The sequence below is a fragment of the Castor canadensis genome, chromosome 5 (genome assembly GCF_047511655.1).
Source record: "Castor canadensis chromosome 5, mCasCan1.hap1v2, whole genome shotgun sequence".
Classification (NCBI taxonomy): Eukaryota; Metazoa; Chordata; class Mammalia; order Rodentia; family Castoridae; genus Castor; species Castor canadensis.
The window spans coordinates 60,363,300-60,383,586 of NC_133390.1; the positions used below are offsets into that span (position 1 = coordinate 60,363,300).

General features: G+C 39.7%; 2 protein-coding genes across 9 annotated transcripts in view; one reads left to right on the top strand and one right to left on the bottom strand.

Annotated features, from left to right (window-relative positions):
• The window catches only part of Cd96 (CD96 molecule), an 88,858-nt gene that overhangs the window by 23,264 nt on the left and 45,307 nt on the right, over positions 1–20,287 (top strand). For both annotated transcript variants that reach the window (XM_020156240.2, XM_074073070.1), the window contains exons 4-6: positions 1,081–1,285; positions 4,687–4,742; positions 17,193–17,283. In XM_020156240.2, the coding sequence (XP_020011829.2) occupies positions 1,081–1,285; positions 4,687–4,742; positions 17,193–17,283 (352 nt within the window). The remainder of the gene's footprint in view (positions 1–1,080; positions 1,286–4,686; positions 4,743–17,192; positions 17,284–20,287) is intronic.
• Zbed2 (zinc finger BED-type containing 2) lies at positions 8,536–20,117 on the bottom strand. 7 transcript variants are annotated; one of them, XM_074073073.1, is made up of 3 exons: positions 19,941–20,117; positions 12,299–12,611; positions 8,536–12,068 (listed from the first exon to the last, which is right to left on the bottom strand). In XM_074073073.1, exon 3 carries the CDS (start codon positions 11,219–11,221, stop codon positions 10,487–10,489), a length of 735 nt encoding a protein of 244 aa, XP_073929174.1. In that variant the 5' UTR covers positions 11,222–12,068; positions 12,299–12,611; positions 19,941–20,117; the 3' UTR covers positions 8,536–10,486. The 7 variants fall into 7 exon arrangements, with proteins under 7 accessions (XP_073929174.1, XP_073929173.1, XP_073929178.1 ...); XM_074073072.1 differs by having other exon boundaries at positions 12,299–12,614; XM_074073077.1 differs by lacking the exon at positions 19,941–20,117 and having other exon boundaries at positions 8,536–11,513; positions 11,811–12,068; positions 12,299–18,407.

Consider the following 20,287-nt stretch of genomic DNA (forward strand, 5'->3'; position numbering starts at 1 on the left):
AAGTGCCTCCTTAAATTCTGTGACCTGTTTACCTCTTTACCTTGTCTTAGTACTGGTTCTGAGAGAAGCGAAATCAAACTTTTTTTTTTTTTCTTTTTCAGTACTGGGGGTTGAACTTAGGGCCTCGTACATGCTAGAAAGGTGCTCTATCACTTGAGCTGCTCTACCTGTCTTTTTTTTTTTTTGCATTGGTTAAGTTTGAAATAGAGTCTCACTTTCTAACCAGGTTGGCCTGGACTTCCTTCCACATGCTCCTCCTATTTGTGCTTTCCTGTTATCTGGGGATGATATTGGCACATCACTGTGCCTGGCCATTTGTTGAGATGAGGTCTAGAGAATCTTTTGCCTGGGCTGGCCTCAAACTTCAATCCTCCCCAAATCACCACCTGAGTAGCGAGAATTACAGGCAGGAGCCACAGTGCGTGACCTAAATCAGACCTTTTCTAAAGCAGTCCTGGGAAGACATCATGTGGCTATAATAATTCAGTTCATGTGGACAGTAAATAAAACTCAAACATTCTCCTCAGCACATCTTGACATCAACATTTCAGCACTTCCTAAATGAAAATTCGAATCTTCTGTTAGCTCTCCTTTCCTGCTCCCTAAAGCCCCACCCCAGATATGCAGCATTTGGAACGTTGTAACAGGGAAGGGTTTGTCAGAAGAGAACCAGGCTTTTATGCAAGTTAGATGTGAGTTTTTGTTTTGTTTATTTGGTGGGACTGGGGTTTGAACTTTTGAACTCAGGGCTTCTTGTTTGCATAGCAAGTGATCTACCAATTAAGCCACACCTACAGACAATTTTATTTTGGATATAGGGGTCTCACAAACTATTTTCCTGGGCTGGCCTCAAATAGCCAATCTCAGCTCAGCCTCCCAAGAGGCTCACATTAGCCCAGCAAGAATGGTTTTAACTGAAAGTCAAATGAATGATATTTTCTCTAGTAGCATGCTAAAAATCTCTTACTTTTAATTCTTCACTCTTCTGTTTTACAAGAAATAAGTTAAATAATGCTTGTGAAATACCCAGTTCAGAGTTGGCACAGTTGAATATCCAATAACTGTTGTTTTTCTCACCAGGAGGATAATGGAACTCAGGAAGCTCTTATCACCAAAGATCACATCAGCAGTTCCACACCATTTAAAGACAGAGTCAAGCTAGATGTAGACGGTAGACTCCACCTCTCTCCGGTCCACATCCATGATGACGGCAAGAAGTTCTCTTGCCGCCTTACAGTCAGGACTGACAAAATCTTGAGGAGCTCCACCACAGTTAAGGTTTTTGGTAAGGGTTTTTGCTCTATGGATTCCCTGACATACTCCTGTCAATGTCTCCTGCTTTGGTCTTCTCTGAAGAGAAAGCCCCTTACTATGCTGGCAAGCACTCACACTAGGGTAACTGTTCTGGACTTTCATTTGCCTTGATCCTTATCATTGTTGCTGGGGGTAGGGACAAGGGTAGAAGACTAAAGGACAATTACTTAGTTAATAGAATAAAATCTTACAGAAATCTGTAAATGAGTCACTTACCTGGTGACCAGTACCTTGTTTATAGTCTTAACATTTCCTAAGGACACTGGAAATCTCTTTAATTATAACCGCTAGAGTCTAATTGCCTGTTTGTCTAATTATCTTAATTATTTGTTGGAGCAAGGTGCAATAAAGCTATTGTGAGAAAAAGTAGGTGATAAACAGCCCTAGAAGAAATCTACAGGAGTTTCACACCCCCCTCTCCACCTCGCACCCCCAATTCTGCCAAAGCAAGCTGGGTGAAAGACTGTCTGGCCTTTGCAGAAAAGGAGCCTACAGGGATGGCCCTTTGACCCTGGTTCTCAGGAGAGTGGAGCTGGGCTGTGAAACCCACTGTGGCCTCACTCAGCATATAAACACTCTGCAGGGGGCAATTTAAACATAAAAAATGTGCACATTCTGTTTAGTCTCTGTGGTACAAGGAAATATTAAACAGAAGGCCTTGGCTTTGGATATGTTTTTCATTTGTGTGACTGTGACCTGTGGCTTTTAAAAAGTCATTTTTAAAGGAAGGCAAAGAAAATGATAGTGTTAGGGATGGATAATTAATTGTTTTGGAATATGAGGTAAACAAAAAGAAAATAACTTCAAAAAAATCTAAGGGGATGGGCTGCTAGATTGTTCTCAGTTCTCTGAATGACAGAGTAGGCTAAAAGGTTTTATTCATAACCTTACTGTATTATTGTTGAAGATCACAAAATGTGTTTTGAAGAAAACACAAAGTAATTTGTAAAGACAGTCAAGATTTATTTCATTTGAAGTTTTGTTGTTAATATTCTCTCTCTCTCTTTCTGTGTGTGTGTGTGTGTGTGTGTGTGTGTGTGTGTCCTTTATTCTCCTCATTTCTCTTTTCTTCCCTGTATCCCCTGCTTCCCTTCCCTCTCTCCCTCCATGTTACCTCAGGGATGGACTGGGTAATAATCACTCCTTATCACCAGGCTCCTTATGAGGCTCACACAGTCTCCTGTGAAGAGCTGGAAGTAGACTCCTCATCACCTTTCTTGTATCAATAGCACCATTTGTTCAGTACCAGGGTGTGACTTTCTTAGCATAAACATGAAACTGCTACATCTGGCCCAACTATTGGCAAACCAATCAAGGCAGCCATCCAGGATGTGGAAAGAAATATTAATTTTAAGTTATGCAAGCTGTGTCCCCATTTAACCAAGATCTTTTGTGCCATAACATGATCTAATTGTCTCGCCAACACAAAACCCATGGCAGTATCTCTTTGCCTCATAAATTCTTTCATGTTGGCCCTGAGTGTTTCTCACTGCTTCACATCTCACTTGTATCTCCCTGTCTGGGCCTAAATCTGTCCATCTACTTTTCTTGTGCTTCCTCTTTGAACTTCTTTCAATGGATGCTTAGAAATATGAGATTTTGCCTGGTTATTCATATAACAAAGATTTTTCTCTGCTTAATGATTTTCTCATTTAATAAATGGACTGGGCAGGTTGTGTTTGGACAGTCTTATCCAGTCTTTGACCTATCATGGATACCACCTAATACACATTAGAGTGGTTCTAGCACACAGATATAATACAAATCTTATAAGAACTTGCTTACAGTGTGGTAGTTCCTGCCTGAAGGCCAAGCCAGAAAGATTGCTTGCTCACAGCCAGCCTGGGCTACATAATGAGTTCCAAGCCAAGCTGGACTACATAGTTGGGCCAAAGAAAATGAAAGAAAGAGAGAGAGAGTGAAAGAAAGAACGTAATTTGCATCCATCCATTGGTGAATCCCCATATCGAATTAACCAAATGGAAACATTCATCCTGCACAAAATCACTCAATTCTTCCTCCCAAGCAACTGTCATTGCTCAATTTTTCATTCTGAACACACCAGGGATCACTGGCTGCCATCCTCTTTGTTACTTCCTGCAACTCCCTCACTACTCTCCTGTGATGTTACTTTCCTTGGCAGGAAGTGGCATGCCATCACAAGTTTGCTCTCCTTCACTGTTAAGCTATAAATTTGATTATCCTGAGCCTCAAAGACTGTCTCTCTTGATCACCCTTGTAATTTTTAATAAATGTTCTTTCTTTCAGGTCCTTCATTCTGCTTGTATTTTTCCATTGTGGCAGTTCAAAAATATTCTAACTTCCATTAGAGTTTCAGATTATATCTTGGTTTTGATTTGCCTGTGAAAGAAGACACTGAGACAAGAATTTGAGTTAAATTAATTTATTTGAGGAGTCATCCTGGTAAACAGAAAGTGAGTGTAGGAAAGGAAGAAAGACAATAAGGTGTACATGATCAAGACACTTACCACTGTGGATTTAGAGATCAATCTCACTGGGAACTCAGAGCAATGGCAATGAACACACATCAGTTATCTAGAATGAAAGGCAGGGGGGCTAGGAATTTACCCACCTACTCCTCAACTATAATCGCTATTATCCCCTTACAGTGATTCCTGTTAGTCTACCAAGTGTGTTCTCACAACCCCAGTGAATTCCTAGAGATAGCATCATAGATATGCCCAGCAAGAAAGAGTCTTCAGCGCGTAAGGTTAATGCCCAGGATGTAGCAGACACGAACAGCCTCTGGAACAGGGAATCTTAATGTTCTTTCCATAATTCATAGAAAGATCCAGCTGCTGCACCGAGAAGCCAGTTCAGCTTCACATGATGTACTCAATGTCTATTCTGTGCTGGATACTAAGGGCTGGAGATGAAGAGATAGATAAAAGCCTCTGGCTTTGAGGCTCAGTCTAGAAGGACAGCAAATCAGTGAACTAACACCCTATATTTTCTAGTGCCAAGCAACTGAACAAATATAAAGTGTTTCTCTGGCTACCTGATGTTTCTCGGGCTCTCTTCCATGGCCTTTGGACATGGAGACCCTTGCACTCTTCTCTCCCCGCTGTCTGCCCTCCACTCACCCACACTCCCTGCTTCACTTGATTCATTGCACTTAACTCAGGGCATTATAGCTTCTGATTTTTCTGTATTTTCCATGACAACGTAAACTTTCTGAGGACAGTGAATATGATTTGTTCACCTTTGTTTACTAGATGTCTAGCATCCTGCCAGGCACACAGTGGGTGCTTAATAAATATTTAATGAATGATGACTATTTCTCAGAACACATACACACAACCAGGTAGAATTGTATTCAGTGCCACTAATTTTGTTTTATTTGCCTTTAAGCTAAGCCAGAAATTCCCACAATTGTGGAAAACAACACCATGGAAGTCTTGGGAGAGGTGAGTCGTGTTAAAGCCTTTGAAAATCTATAGTATTACATGCCAGGTGAGGCAGACTGCATAGTTGCTAGGAATGTTCCCTCAAAAAGACCTCATTCCTTCACCTTTTGCCAATTAACTACTGTTTGGGAAGAAGGGAAGCTGAGTTGGTAGGAGGAAGGAAGGTGAGTTGGTTCTAGAAACCAAATAAGGAATCCTATTTTGACCTTGGATTTTCAGAAGGTGTGATCTGCATCTTTAGTCCTTACATTTCCTGAAAAAAAGGTGTGATCTGCATCTTTAGCTTAAGCTTCTATATAATAAAAATTGAAGGGGAAATGGGACAGAAATCAGTGTGAATCCTGGTGTAAGAATGAGGATTTTGCTCAACAGCTATTTAATTTTTTATAATTTATTTCCTGTACTAGCTTTCCATTGCTTTTATTTCAAAGAAACAAGAGGAAATGTGCCCACCTGTACTCTTTCACACCCTTTTTCTTTAGCAGTAAGAGGAAGGCCAGGAGAAAAAGGAAAGCAGGAGCTTTCTGACTTCAACTTCTTCAGGGTGGTTCCCAGCCACAATTGCTGCGAGCTGGACCCAGCTCCTTCTCTTGCTGGCTGTGACCTTTAGCAAATTATTTCACATCTTTGTACTCAGGTTCTCCATTTATAAGAAGTATCTAATAATAATATCTGCTCATTGTTGTTTTAAGAATGAAATTAATGTATGCACAATTCTTAATAGAATATGAGGCATATATTAAGTGTTCAGTGTATTACCATCTGTTTAATTAGCTATCTGTGGCCTTATGAATTTATCCAAGATTTTCAAAACCCAAGGTAAATAAATACTCATGAAATCTCAAAACATTTTCTGTTACATGAGGTGAAAAAAATTATATTCTTGTCTCTCCCACCCCAAGAACACTCAACAACATGATTTCTGGTCTTGCTGAATATCAGTCATTTTGACAGCTGCAGACAAATAGTGGGTCAGACTCTGTGGGGTGGTTTTGGGTGATGTCATATATGCATTATCTAAGGATCTCTGTCTTTTAACTGCTATTATAATCCTGAGCATAAAAAGAAAGATTTCATCATTCTTGCTCTGCTTCAATTAATCCCCAAGTTTATCAGTAGTTTATTTCAATAGATAAAATAAAACAATCTAATGATACAGTTTTTGTGGGTGTTTTGTTTCTTATAAAGCTCACTTACAGAATCTTGGTGACAATCCAAATATAAAACTGTAACTTGGATTCAAGAATCCAGTTATTAAAAAATAAATAGACTTTGCCTTCCATGCCATGTGCCATAAAATTTCCTCTCTGTACCCATGCCTGTCTAGGTACTGGTAGGAGAGCCAGAATACTTTCTATGCTGGGGAATTGGTGAATACTGTCTCTCCAGTTCCACAGAACCAACTACAGGACATGGCTTGTCTGTGAGGTTTTAATATCTTGCCAAAAATTACTAACTTCTCACCCTACTATTCTTATGATCACTGCTATGCTTTTAATAACTTATTAATTTTGCAAAACCCTCTCACATACTTTTATTTTGTGTTGCTTTCAAAGAGCCTCTGAAATAGGTAGAGCTTCTGTCATTTTACAGATGTGAAATTACAGCCTGGAAAGTCCAAACCTTTAGCTGAACCACTAACAAAAGGCAAAGGTGGGTGAAAGTTTAGCATGCCCACATCCAGGGATGATGGAATGATGAAAGGAAATCATTTGAGCTCAGATTTGTTGGATGGCACTAACAAATTCTAATTCAACCACTTTCTAGTTATATATTCTCACCAACCTCTTGCCCGCCCCCCAAAACTGGGATTAATAATAAAGACTTCATAGCATTCTTAGAAGAATTAAATTTATGTACCCTTCTGAAGTGCTTGGTATATAGTAGATGTCTCAGGAATATTTTTTCCTTACCTACTTATCATTTTCCTACTCTTTCACCCATTCCTTCCTCTTCAAGTACATTTATAAATCTACTATGTGACTGATTTTAAGAAACAATGTGGGATAATGAAAAAACACAGCATAAATCCTGTAATCAGGTAGAACTACATTTGAATTCTCTTCTATCACCTGTTAACTCAGCCCTTGAACCTCAGTTCCTTCTCTTCCTCATCAGTGAAAGGGGGCAACCAATGATTCCCACCTCATGAAGGTGATGGAAGCATCAAATTAAAGAATGTCTGCAAAACACTTACCACCTGACAATCACAAGTATTCAGTGATAATCATTTCTACCCCTCTTCACTCCCTTAAAATTAATTTAGGCAAGATGCATAAATTGGGTGCTTACTCTGTGCCACATAGTAACTACTCTAGCAGCCCTCTGCAATGGACATTGCTGGGGACTTGGTGTGAGCTGTATTCCACGGTTATTAGCTACATAGTTTGACTAATTTAGTACTTCTGTTAAGTAGATAAGAATCAAAATTATTCTAACAATGATGCCTCTCAGACTTGGATGTGCTGGCAACACCAAGAAGAGTGTGGTACCTGTGGAAATCAAGTTCTTGAGTGTCCCTAAGGGAAGACTTCACCAGAACTTCCACACAGAAGGCTGCTGAGATGAGAGGGGGTCTTTAACCTAAACCTAAGGGCTCTGCCCAAGTAGGAGATTTTTATATTATACATATAGGAAAAGATACTGACCCAAAGAGCCCCTTGGCCTGCATAAAAAGAGATATAGCATAAGAAGGCACTAGACATACAAAAAATGTAGAGTTTATTCAACAGTTCGGGCTTTGCAAAGTCACAGCTGCCTCTCTTTACTTGTGTGCTTTGTGTGTGTATATGTGTGTATGTGTGTTGTGTGTGTGTTGTGTGTGTGTTTGTGTGTATATGTGTGTGTATTGTGTGTGTATGTGTGTGTTGTGTGTGTTTCTGGTACTGGGGACTAAACCCAGGGCTCCTCACTTGCAAGGCAAGTGTTCTACGCTTGATCTATGCCTGTAGCCCTTTTGTTTTTATTTGTTTTTTATTTTAAAAAATTTTTTGAGATAGGGTCTTGTTAATTTTTCCAGGACTAGCCTTGACCTCGAGATTCTCCTTCCTCCACCTCCTGAAGAGCAGGTATTACAGGTGTGACACCATGCCTGGCTTGTACTTGATGCTTTAACCTGATCACTTCAGTGAGTCCTGTCTTTGTAACTTCCTGCTTTCATTATGTTTGATAAAATTTAGAAAAATGTATCAAAAGAAAACTAACAAAAATGGAACACAGGAAATAAATGCAGTTTGAGGCTATGATGCCTAAGAGGAAGAGGAGATCTACAATAATAAGAACCATATAAAACACACACTAAAATCTAAAAAGCACGCTGTAGCTGGCATCAGACTTTACCAGGAGAATTCTGGTAGCTTTATGTAGGGTTCAATGATTTGTATTTATTTGATTTTCCAAAGCTTGAGCTTCTGTGGTTTTCCTGACTTTCTTAAGCACCATTCCAAATGCATGTGGACAAATGCATGTTTGTGTTTTTAAGAGATTAGGTTGATCATCTTTTTGGCACAAATCATACTATGGCATATGACTTGCAGCAGCCATTTCATTGGTGAGTACCTGAGCTTCCAGCATGGTGGAGAGATCCCTAAAGGAGCACATAGCACTGTGAGGAGACCACATGGGAAGTGAAGTCTTTAGTAGAAAACTTTTTTTTCTTTTATTATACATATGTGCATACAAGGCTTGGGTCATTTCTCCCCCCTGCCCCCACCCCCTCCCTTACCACCCACTCTGACCCCTCCCCCGCCCCCCTCCCCCCTCAATACCCAGCAGAAACTATTTTGCTCTTATTTCTAATTTTGTTGTAGAGAGAGTATAAGCTATAATAGGAAGGAACAAGGGTTTTTGCTGGTTGAGATAAGGATAGCTATACAGGGCACTGACTCACATTGATTTCCTGTGCGTGGGTGTTACCTTCTAGGTTAATTCTTTTTGATCTAACCTTTTCTCTAGTTCCTGGTCCCCTTTTCCTATTGGCCTCAGTTGCTTTAAGGTATCTGCTTTAGTTTCTCTGCATTGAGGGCAACAAATGCTAGCTAGTTTTTTAGGTGTCTTACCTATCCTCACCCCTCCCTTGTGTGCTCTCGCTTTTATCATGTGCTCAAAGTCCAATCCCATTGTTGTGTTTGCCCTTGATCTAATGTCCACATATGAGGGGGAACATACGATTTTTGGTCTTTTGGGCCAGGCTAACCTCACTCATCATTCTGAGTAGAAAACTTTTTTCTAGACCAAAGAGCTTTCATTACAAGACTTCAAAGTAGCCAAAGTTTTGCACAAACCAGGTGTTAGACTTCGATTTGCTCACAAACAACTCAAAGGGAAGACAGGTCTGACTAACAGCACTGCCTCACAAATCTAAGAAGTAGTAAGAATAAACCACGTAGGTGAGGACCAGAGGAGGTAAGACGCCATCTTTACACCAGGTCTTGTCAACTCTTAGGGACTCTGGCACCCATAGAGTATTTGCACTATCAGTGAGATTAAGGGGCACTTAATCCTCTATGTTCTCTTGTCTCTCCTAGCCATCTCCCACTCTGTATGTAACCCCAGATCATTAAAAAAGAAGAGGTGCTAGAGGAATCTTCCCACACAAAAGGCAGTTCTAGCACAAAGGCCAGAGAAGCATCTATTCCTAATTTAACATTTTAGGCATATCCTTGACCCAGGAAAATATTCCCTCCATATGGACTGTTTTTTAAAGCATCCCTTTTTTCAAAGCGTCTCTGAACAAGTTTTAAACCAAAGAACAGTGGATTCCCTGCAGTTAGCATTTCAGAGGCATAAGTAAACTCTGAAACCTACTTCTCAAGTGAATGACTTGTCTATGGGCACAAAACAAAACCAATGTAACTCATGAAAATTGACCTCAAGATCTAAGAAAAAACTCTCTGTCTTTCATTTGTCTGGACAATCATGGTCTCTTTTCCCTTTCCACAGAGAATTTTCCTAGAATACTGTCTCTCTTCCCTATCTTTTCATTTCTTCTCTATCTCCTTTTATTTCATGTTTTTACTGATTTATGTAGTTCTTTACTCTCCTTACTTATTCCTGCCTCTTTATCTTCTTTTTCTTTCATTAACTCCTTCTCCCTTAGCAGACCTTAATGTGAAACTTGAATAAATTTTAAAATATTTGTGGTTAAATTTTTATATTCCTTAGTCTTAATGTTTACACCAAATGAGTTGAAAAGTCTGATTTTTCTCTGTGGTAATTTCACTTAATTAGTTTACTTGTTAGATTGTTGACAAAACCCACAGGATGCAGATATGTTACATTGATGAAACAGTTTATTCTGAACAGAAGGTAAAACATTTCTGGCATAAGAAAAAGAGATGCATGCATTACAGGTCCTGAGAGTTCAGATCGAAACCTCTTTGACCTTCTGTTGGATCACAGAACTAGCTTTATATCTAGAACTCAGTTCACCATCAGTATACATGCAAACACCTCTGCCCCAGGAAGGCTAAGTTCTGCTCCTGCTAGGGTCTCTGAAGGTGAGTTATGCACATTCTAGCTCCCTGCACAGACTTAACCCTCAAAACCTTCCACTCCACAGATACCAAGTATTCATAATGCAGACAGCATTTGGGGTACAGGTGCATTTAGTCCTGAAAAAACCCACAGACCTATAGTGGCAAAACAGTCTTTATCTTTAGTTAGTATATCTGAAGCTTGACCAAGGGTCAGCAGACACTAGGAACACTGTAAATAAGCATTCGGTCAATTCAAACCTTCTGAGATTAACTCACCCTATGAACTCTTCTCTTAAATATAGACACTAAACTACTGTGCTTTATATTTGAGTTGGAACAAAAATGGGGAAAGTCAGGATTTTCAGAACAGATTCCCCTGAGCACAATTTCAACAAAATGGAAGGGGTGTGCTGCTGCAGACAGGTCTTTCTCATGATGCTGGTATGCCTCCTTCTCAGCCCTCACCTTCCACTTCATCTCCAGGATGGCCCTTTCCACCTCCTCCAGGGCTTGCTCCCTCCTCTCCACAGCCCTCTCCCGCCATTCCACTGTCCTCTCCCTCCTAAGCACCTCCTTTTCCCTCTGGCTGGCCCACAAAGCCATGGCACCCACCTGCTCCAGGAGCCTGCCCCAGTCACCCTCGATGCCCAGCGGGAGGTGGGGACCTGGGGGCCGTGGATCTTGTCGCTGCCCAGCCTGGCCATGGCCATTTTTCTCCAGTTCCACTCTATGCTTGCTTTTCAGATGCTTCCACAGGGCAGTTGTGCCCACGTTGACCCCTGGGCCACGGCTCACCTGTCTGCCACACAGGTGGCAGGTGGCATATTGGTTTGGGTGGTGCCCAGCACGAGCAGGGGCCAGGTGGACATATTCCCATGCCTCAGAAAAACGGATCCCTTTGTTGTGGGGCATTGGGGCGGGCATGGCACTCACAAATGGACCAGCCAGTTCTCCCATCTCTAAGTCTTCCTCCTTCATCTCTAAGTCTCCTTTTGCCTGCATCCTGGTTCCTTTCTCTTCATCCTCTTCTTGTCTATGGAGTCTCCTCTTCCTGTCTTTAGGATGAGCCTAGATGTGTGCAAAATGATTCAGTTGAACCACAAGGTTCATGTATAGTTGCAGGAGACTGGGGAAACTTGTAGGGATTCACAATAATGGCGAAAGGCTAGCCACACCTGGGGGTGCAGTGTTTCCACCTTTCTGCTTCACTGGAGAATTGGGGTGAGTCAAGCCAAGCAAAACGGCAACAAATGCATTTCTTCCATGCCCCAGATACTTACTGATCCCTTCTGGACTAGATCAGAAAGACAAACATATTATTTCCTGTAGCAAAGGCATTCCCTGCTCAATAATTTCAACACTCTTAAGTGAATTCAGTGTTCTCTACATCACCCACTGTCACAGATATTTTTGAATACTGAAAATTATAGGATTTCTCTTGATTCTCCTCCTGGCTGCTTCCCCTGTTTCTCCTGTTTGGAGGCAGGAGGAACAGCCTCAGAACTCAGGCTGATCAGGAGTCTTGGGGCTGGGCCTCGCTGGGTGCTCCTCAGTATGTAAAAGAAAACACAGACAGATGGGAAAGGCTCACTTCCTAAAAGCTTTTGCAAAGAGCAGTCTAGGGGCTGCAAAGCCTGCCAGGATCTGAATAAGGTTCCCAGGGTGAGGTCAATTTGTTCCTCTGAAGTTGAGATTCTAAGAAATCCAAACAGCTGGCCTAGCTGTTTTCAGCAGGAGGAGCTGGCGTGCACAGAGAAGAGGTGGAGCAAGCACATCCTCACAGACACAGATGTGTAGCCTGGTTGTCCTTCACACACAGCTCACCATACTTCTTCCTGGGCACAATCACCTGAAAGGCAACAGCCAGTAAAACTTTCCTAAAGAGCCTTAACCTAGACATTTGGTTAATTTACACCATTATAAAGATAAATAAATAGGAATTCACATTGCATTTTAAAAACAACCTGATTTCTCTTTCCTTACTTGGGTCATTTCTTAGAAGAAAAGAGATTTATTCATAAAACTTTGCAACCCTGAACAGTTAGGAACTTCACTAGCAAGCCCCAAGTGAGTACTTACAAGTAAAGAAGGCTCTGAACTTGACTCTGATCTCTCCCAGGAAGAGGAATGCTCCTGCACACCTTGGATGAGTGTTACCTGATTCCTACCCCCAGGAGGAAGAGCACCTCCAGTTCTGGTCTCCTCCTACTTCCAGGAGACTTTTGTCCAAGTGGGTGTGTCTCTCTATAAAGTTTTTCTGCAACATTTAAGCACAAATTCAAACTTTTTCCACCCCCCTGCATCACCCAAAAACAATGTACCTGGTAATTGCCATGCAGCAAAACAGTATGTCAAGCACCTCCAAGTCTCAGTTGTGTTTCCCCATGACTAACTTCTGAAGCAAAGAAAGAGTTGTAAGGCAAAGAGGTGAGGGTGAAATACCGGCATTTTTAAAAGCCCACATGCTTCAGGGACACCTGTGACTTCTGGTACTTTACCCAGTTGTCAGTTTATGGATTTTGATTTTTTGTTTGACATCTGTGGCTGTTGTAAAGGTAGCCAGAAGAGAAGTCAAATAAAAGGGAAGATTTTAGTGAAAGAAAACCCTGAAAATTCAAAGAAATATGGCAAATTGAGAAACAGATGATTTGGTGGGGGGAGCGACTGTGGGAATTGAACTCCAGGCCTTGTGCTTGCAAGGCAGGTTCTGTATCACTTAAGCCACACCTGTAACGTTTTTGCTTTAGTTATTTTTCAGATAGGGTCATGGTTTTTTTGTTCAGGTCAGCCTAAGACAATGATCTACCTGGCTATGTTTCCAGTAGCTAGGATCACAGGTGTGCACCACCACAACTGGCTTGTTCATTGAGATGGGGTCTTGCTAACTTTTTGCCGTGTCTGACCTGGAGCCATGATCCTCTCAATCTCTGCCACCCAAGGCATGAGCCATGACACCAGGTGGATTTTGGAGTACTTTTTATTATATTGTGCAATGAGGGTTGAAAAAGTTGAAATACTATTGGATTCTATTCTCAGAAATAAAAGAATAATCACCACCTGCATTTATGTTTCTATTTAACTTGGGAAAAGAAAATCTACCAAGAGGAGACAGGAATATTTTTAAAAAGGCACCCATGGAAGAAAAAACTTTGCATTATAGAAGATAGAAATGTCATAGCACAAAGCATGGAGGAGCTAAAAATTAGATTTCTACCTCTGAAGGAAAGATTCCAAACAGAAGTGAAGACTTGCTACACAAATGTGGAAATCCTTTTTTTTAAGACTGACAGGCTACATGTTTTCAAAATGATTCTAATGAAAAATCGTATGGAAAAGATGCTATCCCAACTTAGGCAAGGTGAATGAAGTTAACTTACAGATGAAGTTAACTTACAATTTTGCCTGTGGAAATTGAAAATGTTACCAGACCCACATCCCTTTACTCACTGCCATAAACTGGCTGAATGAATGAGGTCACGTTTTGAGACAAGTAAAAAGATGTATTTGGAAAGTCAATAAAACCAAGAAGATGGTGAGCCTGCATTCTGAAAAGACCGTCTCAACAGAGCACGTGCTTCATGCTCCTTTATTTTAAGGAAAGAGAAAAGTGGGGGGCGGATTTAGGACAGCAAATAATTGACTACTATAGACTCTTAGTTCTTTCTGGTATTCTGGAACGGGATGTCAGAAAGCTTGGTGATTATCGATCTGTCAGTTTTTCACTTGCTCACAATATTATGCTGCCCCTGTAAATCTTAAAAATGTCATCGTGGTATCATCAGTCTTGAAGGCTGGGAGTGAACTTAGGGATGTTTTCACAGAATCAGCCTGACATGTTTAGTTTCATATAAATATTCCTTAAATGATTAACAAGTGCTTGCATGCTCAGAGGGGCACAGGCATTTTCTAGTAGAAGATCACAGAGCTGGCGGTGGTAGCACACGCTGTTAATCAGTAAACTGAGGAGGATGAGGCAGTAGGGTGGTGAGTCTGAGCCAGTCTGAACTAAACTTACAAACGTAATTGCAGGGGGACTGTTTTGGAGGGAAGGGAACCACAGGAGGGGGGAGAGTGAAAAGAGAGGGAAATGGGGTAAATATGATCAAAGTATATTAAATGCACTTATAAAAATAGAATATTGAAACCCATTGAAATTTTAAAATAAGTGATGACAGAGGTGTGATTAAATATATGGAGCAAGTGGGGCTAATTTTTCTTTGAACTATAAACATAGCCACAGAAGCAATCAGCCTTATAACCAGATTTGAATTCATTTATCTGACTTAGCAATCTCATCATGCTCCAATCATCCAGGAGTTTCCTGTGTTTCTTGGGCAACATCTGCAACTCTCATCTGGGCCTCAAGTGCTCTGCTAAAGGGTCCATTCCATACTCCCTGTGTTGGTGAATTCCTCACTACCTTCCAACACAGACCGCCAGCAGAATCCTGGGCCACATCTTCTCTGTCCAAAAAAATCTTACTCTGTTATCTAAGTTGTCCTCAGATTTTACTCTTTTATATGCTTCTATACAACTGTCTAACTATTTTTTGGCACCTACTACATGATTTGTGGTATTACTGTTCATTTACTTATTCCATCTGTACTTAAAGTGTTGGGAAAACCAATTTTATGACTTGTCTCTCAGTGAAACTCTCACACAAGGAGTAAGGGAAGGATTTTTTACATTTCAGCCAAGGAACATACATGTGTACATGTATGCGTGTACATGTGTACTTCTGTGAATATTTACTTCATGTTTTTGAGGTTTAACATGTGTTTTCTTTTTGCACATTCAAGTCAATAGAAATTCCTAAATAAAGACATTTCTGCTTGCTCAGCAAAATCCTATGTGCTTGACATCTCCTAAGGCATTTAAGTTTTAGAGACTAAGAGGCATTTTAGAGCAAGAACCATATTCCTGTACCAAATACTGGAACACAGAGTCTGGAACTAGCATAGAATATTTTAAATCTGAATCAAGCCAGTAAATATGAATCCAAAAAAAATCCATGAGTCAACTACTTTTAGAAGTGGATAAGAGATTTCTTCATTGAACCAGTTGTTTTGTTAAATAATGGAACCCCCACTTGTTCTTGATATTTACATAGTATCATCTTGTGTGTTAGATAAAGGTAGAAGAATGAGCATGGTTAAGGGCATTGAATATAATACAAACTTTAATAACTTGTGGGACACCAGTGGCTTACACCTGTGATCCTAGCTATTTGGGAGACTGAGATTGGGAGGATCATGGTTTGAGGCCAGCCTGCTAGACAAATAGTTCACGAGACCCCATCTCCAAAATAACCAGAGCAAAATGGACTGTAGGTGTGACTCAAGCAGTAAAGTGCCAGCTTTGCAAGCACAAAACCCTGAGTTCACCCCAGTCCCCCCACAAAAAAAAATCCTTAGTAATTCTTTTATATATTTCACTTCCTATGCCTCTAAACTTCTTCCTAAACCAATTGGACATAAAAATCAATCTTTAGCATCTAATTGGACTAAGTTAACTTAATTCTCTTTACTTAGTAAGACTATATATCTAGATATATATAGACCTGGTTTTACTTTTTATTTTCTAAAAGACAAAATAACCTAACTTCATAATTATGTTTTTGCAATGCTAGAGATGGAACACAAGGCCTTGTTCATGATAGGCAAGTGCTCTACCACTGAGCTATATCCTCTGTCCCATGATTTCATAATTTCTACATCTGCCACATGCATGTGTCCCCATTACCTGGGAAAAAAATCAGATGTTGAATGAGTGGAAATACTGAGACCCACAGTATTTGGCACCTATTACCTTGAATGTAATAGACACCCCTTCAAAAGTCTCCTTTTTTCCCTTGGGATTTTGATAGTTATGTAGTGAAGGATGGTAAGCTGCACTTCAGTAGGATCCCACCAGGAAAAAAGGTGTTATCTAGTACCTTTGAGTTTTGTTTCTCAGCCCTGTAAGTTCAAATTCTTTGGGAGTAACTACTTTGTAGATTGATGCACTAAGATTCACATGCCATTAATTTTTCTTTACTAGTTAGCTACTATATTAATCATTGTGGGAAATATTTAGTTACTAAGAACTAGGGCCAGGGATGTGTAAAATATATACCTCTATGATGAGAAAATAGTAATTTCAAATGGAATTATACTTTTACAAGGTACTGGATAAAATAATGGGATATGATAAGTATTACTGGATATTTTCACTAGGCTGTGGAACAAAGTGTTATTCTTCAAAAAATAAAAAATGTTAATAAAATAAAACTAATCCTGCATTTAAATTTATGTTTTCATAACATAGCTACCTGTTTTTCTATTTCCTTCTTATTTCAATATGATATGCTGTGCCAGGATATATGTTGGACTAAAATTGAGGAAACACAGTTCCTAATTGTGTCATTAACTGCTCCCCATTTCCTTTAACCCTTTGGTGACTTGGGTTTTCCCATCTTCAAATAGTAATGATAAGGCATGCCTTGCCTATGTTATATGATCAAGGAAGAAAAGAAAAATAATAATTAGGAAAAATGATATATTTATTTCAAATGATTCCCGTGCAAATAGTGTTCTACGTTATTTGGGGAGTAGAAACAATGTGTAGATCTCCTTGAACTTTCAATCCAAGAACATTCTTCTATGATCTAGTCCTATTATAGTTCCTTCCTTCTGTTCTCTGGTTTCCAATTGGTCCTAGTTTATTCTGCCTCCACAAAGTTACAATTTCCCTTTTCAGAACACACAATCCAGACTTGTAAGGTTAGTACAGTCCTACCTTCTTAAGCCGCCCTAGGATTGTAGCCTTAAATTTATAATATCTCCACAGTAATAGCCCATGTATAGGTTAGTCATTACCTAGTCAAAGGTACAGGAAATCATTTCTTGCCAATTTTTCTCATATGAATGTTCGTGCAAATGTAAGGAACACTAATTTCTTGAACTTTGCAAGTAATTCTTTCTGTCTATCCTAGAAAATATTTACCTGCTCACTAAAGAATGTATTTCCGAAAGCAAACCTAACATGGCTTATAGATGGGAGGTTCCTTCAAGGTGAAGAAGAAGGTAAGGGAACAAATCCATGAAATGAATTTGGCAAAAAAAGAAAGAAAGAGAGAGAGAGAGAGAGAGAGAGAGAGAGAGAGAGAGAGAGAGAGAAAGAGAAAGAAAGAAAGAAAGAAGGAAAAGGACATTAGAACTTGTCATTGCCCATGTTGATTTTGGCATTCTCATTCTAAGAAAAATACTATCTTACCTACAAGATATCATTTTCTGACACTTCACCTGACTCCAAGGAGGTAAATGGTAACATATCCCAGAAAGGAAGAAACACATGCATTTTTATTTAAGTATTAGCAAAAGCAGATCATTTACAGGAGAACAAAAAAGTGTTGTTTAGTTTTGTTTTGTTTTGGTGGGACTCAAGCAAAGCAGGCGCTCTGCTGCTTGAGCCACACCTCTAGCCCAAAAATGTTTAATTCGACATATAGTTATTAATATGGTCTCTACTTTTGTTGCATTGCTACCTGTTCTTCCATCTCAATACATAAGATACTCGATTCCTATTTCAATACATAAATATTCAATTTATCTAGGACCACTGCTTTAAATTAATCAATAAATATTTTCTATGTTTTCTTGTGAGGATCTGGGGAAGAGTAGAGAAAGTGTATAGAAAGGAGTTGGCTACTTGACAAGGAACGTGTTAACCAAGAGGATTAAAAGTTCCTGGAACAGGAACACACACTGAGACAAACTCAGCACAAAGCAGTATTTTTCATAGGTGGTAACCATAGCAGTGCCTGTCAAATAATCTCAGGCATCCCCTGCCTAGACAATAGTCCTTATCCTGAGTCATTTTTCTCTAAGCTCAATATAACCAAGTCACAAAACTCTTGCTATACTGTTCTTTTTAATTGATAAACTTAAAAACTTTTGCCCACAAGTGATTGTAGTGACCATTTGATGTATATCTTATTAGTTGTGTTAATTATTTCACTTTAAAAACAATTCACCCATTCAAGTATGATACATTTGATACATTGTAAGAACCTTTGAATACGCCACAATGTACCCCTATCCAGCACAACAATAAAGGAAAACAAAACAAAACATAAAAACAGTTCTCCCTGGGCTGGAGGTGTCACTCAGATGGCAGAATGCTTCCCTAAGAAGTGCCAGGCCCTAAATTCAATCCTCAGTATTACAAAAAAAAAAAAAATCAACAAATTAATTAGTTAAAAATTAAGTTAAAAACATTCATCCACAAAGATAACACAATGCAATCCCTGAAATATTCGTTAAAGGTTATAAATTTATTCTCCTATGAAATAAGCCCTGCAAAGAAAAGGCACCCAGATTTAATGTGCCTATTACTCTCTTATCAAGAGGCCAGATGAGATGGGTGATCAAAATTCCACCAGCACATCATTTAGCTACCATTTTGGCAAGTTGAAAGTTTCAACACTAACATCAAGAACCTTTAGTTCATGGAGAACATCATCTGAAGTGAAGTTAGCCAGGCTCAGAAGACCAAAAATCATATATTCTCCCTCATATGCAGATTACAGAACTAAAACAAATGCAGTAATATTATTGGACATGGGTCACACGCTAATAAGGAATAAGGACAGGGAAGGAAACCTAAAACTTGAAAGTGTTTGATGTGCCCACTGCAGAGGAGCTAATAAAGTAATCTTTTTTTTAATGTACTTACATATTTTTTTTAATTTTTATTTTATTCATATGTGCATACATTGTTTGGGTCATTTCTCCCCCCCCTTCCCTCATCCTTTCCCTTACCCCCCCACCTCCTCCCTCTCCCTCCTACCCCCTCGCTACCTGGCAGAAACTATTTTGCCCTTATCTCTAATTTTGTTGAAGAGAGAGTATAAGCAATAATAGGAAAGACCAAGGGTTTTTGCTAGTTGAGATAAGGATAGCTATACAGGGAGTTGACTCGCATTGATTTCCTGTGCATGTGTGAAAGTAATCTTAAACTGATAAGGCCACTGTGGGAAGGGGACCAGGAAGTAGTGAAGAGGTCTGGTAAAGATGAACCAGTGTGGGTTGTAATACACATGTGCATGGAAGCAATGCTAGGAATCTCTCTGGATAGCTATCTTTATCTCAAGCTAGAAAAAAATCCTATGTCTTTCTTATTATCTCTTATGTGTTCTCAACAAAATTGGAGAAGAGGGAAGAACAGGTTTAGCTTGGAAGTGAGGGGAGGGGAGTGGGAGGGGGCAGGGGGAAGAGATGGCCCAAACACTGTATACACATATGAATAAATGAATAAACAATTTAAAAAAAAGAAATTCTCACTTAGGACTTACTGGCCACATGGACCCCCTAGAACCATGACATGAAACTCTGGCACTAATTAACCTTATCAATTAATAAAGTGAGTTAATTTATTGGAGCTGTTAATTTTTAAGTAATTAAAATTATTTATATAAAACATAAAGTTACAAAAAAAGAAGAACCTTTAGTTCAAGGATGCTGTGAGAGTTCAGAAAGATATGATCTGTGGTGATAGATGGTTTTACATTAATTTCCTTGCATGCTATTTGGGGGTTGTACTAATAGTGGCCGTTAAATAGTCAGATTTCTAAAGACTCACAGGAACCAACTTGACAATGTTTATAAATCTACAGCTCATTTTCAGGAAAAAGATACAATATAGCAATGCAATTAGAGTATGCACTGTCTGCTACACTTACAGCAAGGAGTCCCTTCTGTCAGATGTGAGTTCCTCTGACTCTTTCTGTAAGAGCCACAGCTATGTGCACTTTTTTTTCTCAGCTCAGGAGCCACAAATATGTGCACAGAAGAGCTCAGAAGTGGCAAGCCCAAAATAGAGCCTCAGCTGAGGTTGTTTTCTAATTTACTGGCCACTTAATCCTTGACTAGCTAAACCCCACACAGAAGAGCCCTCCCTGGGTCTAACCCAGTCCAGGTGCAAGTCATCAATCTCACCATTATTAATAAATAACACTGACAAGCTGGGACAAGCTGCCCCCAAATGCCTTGGACCCATGATCACAAACAAAACAACACTACTCATCAA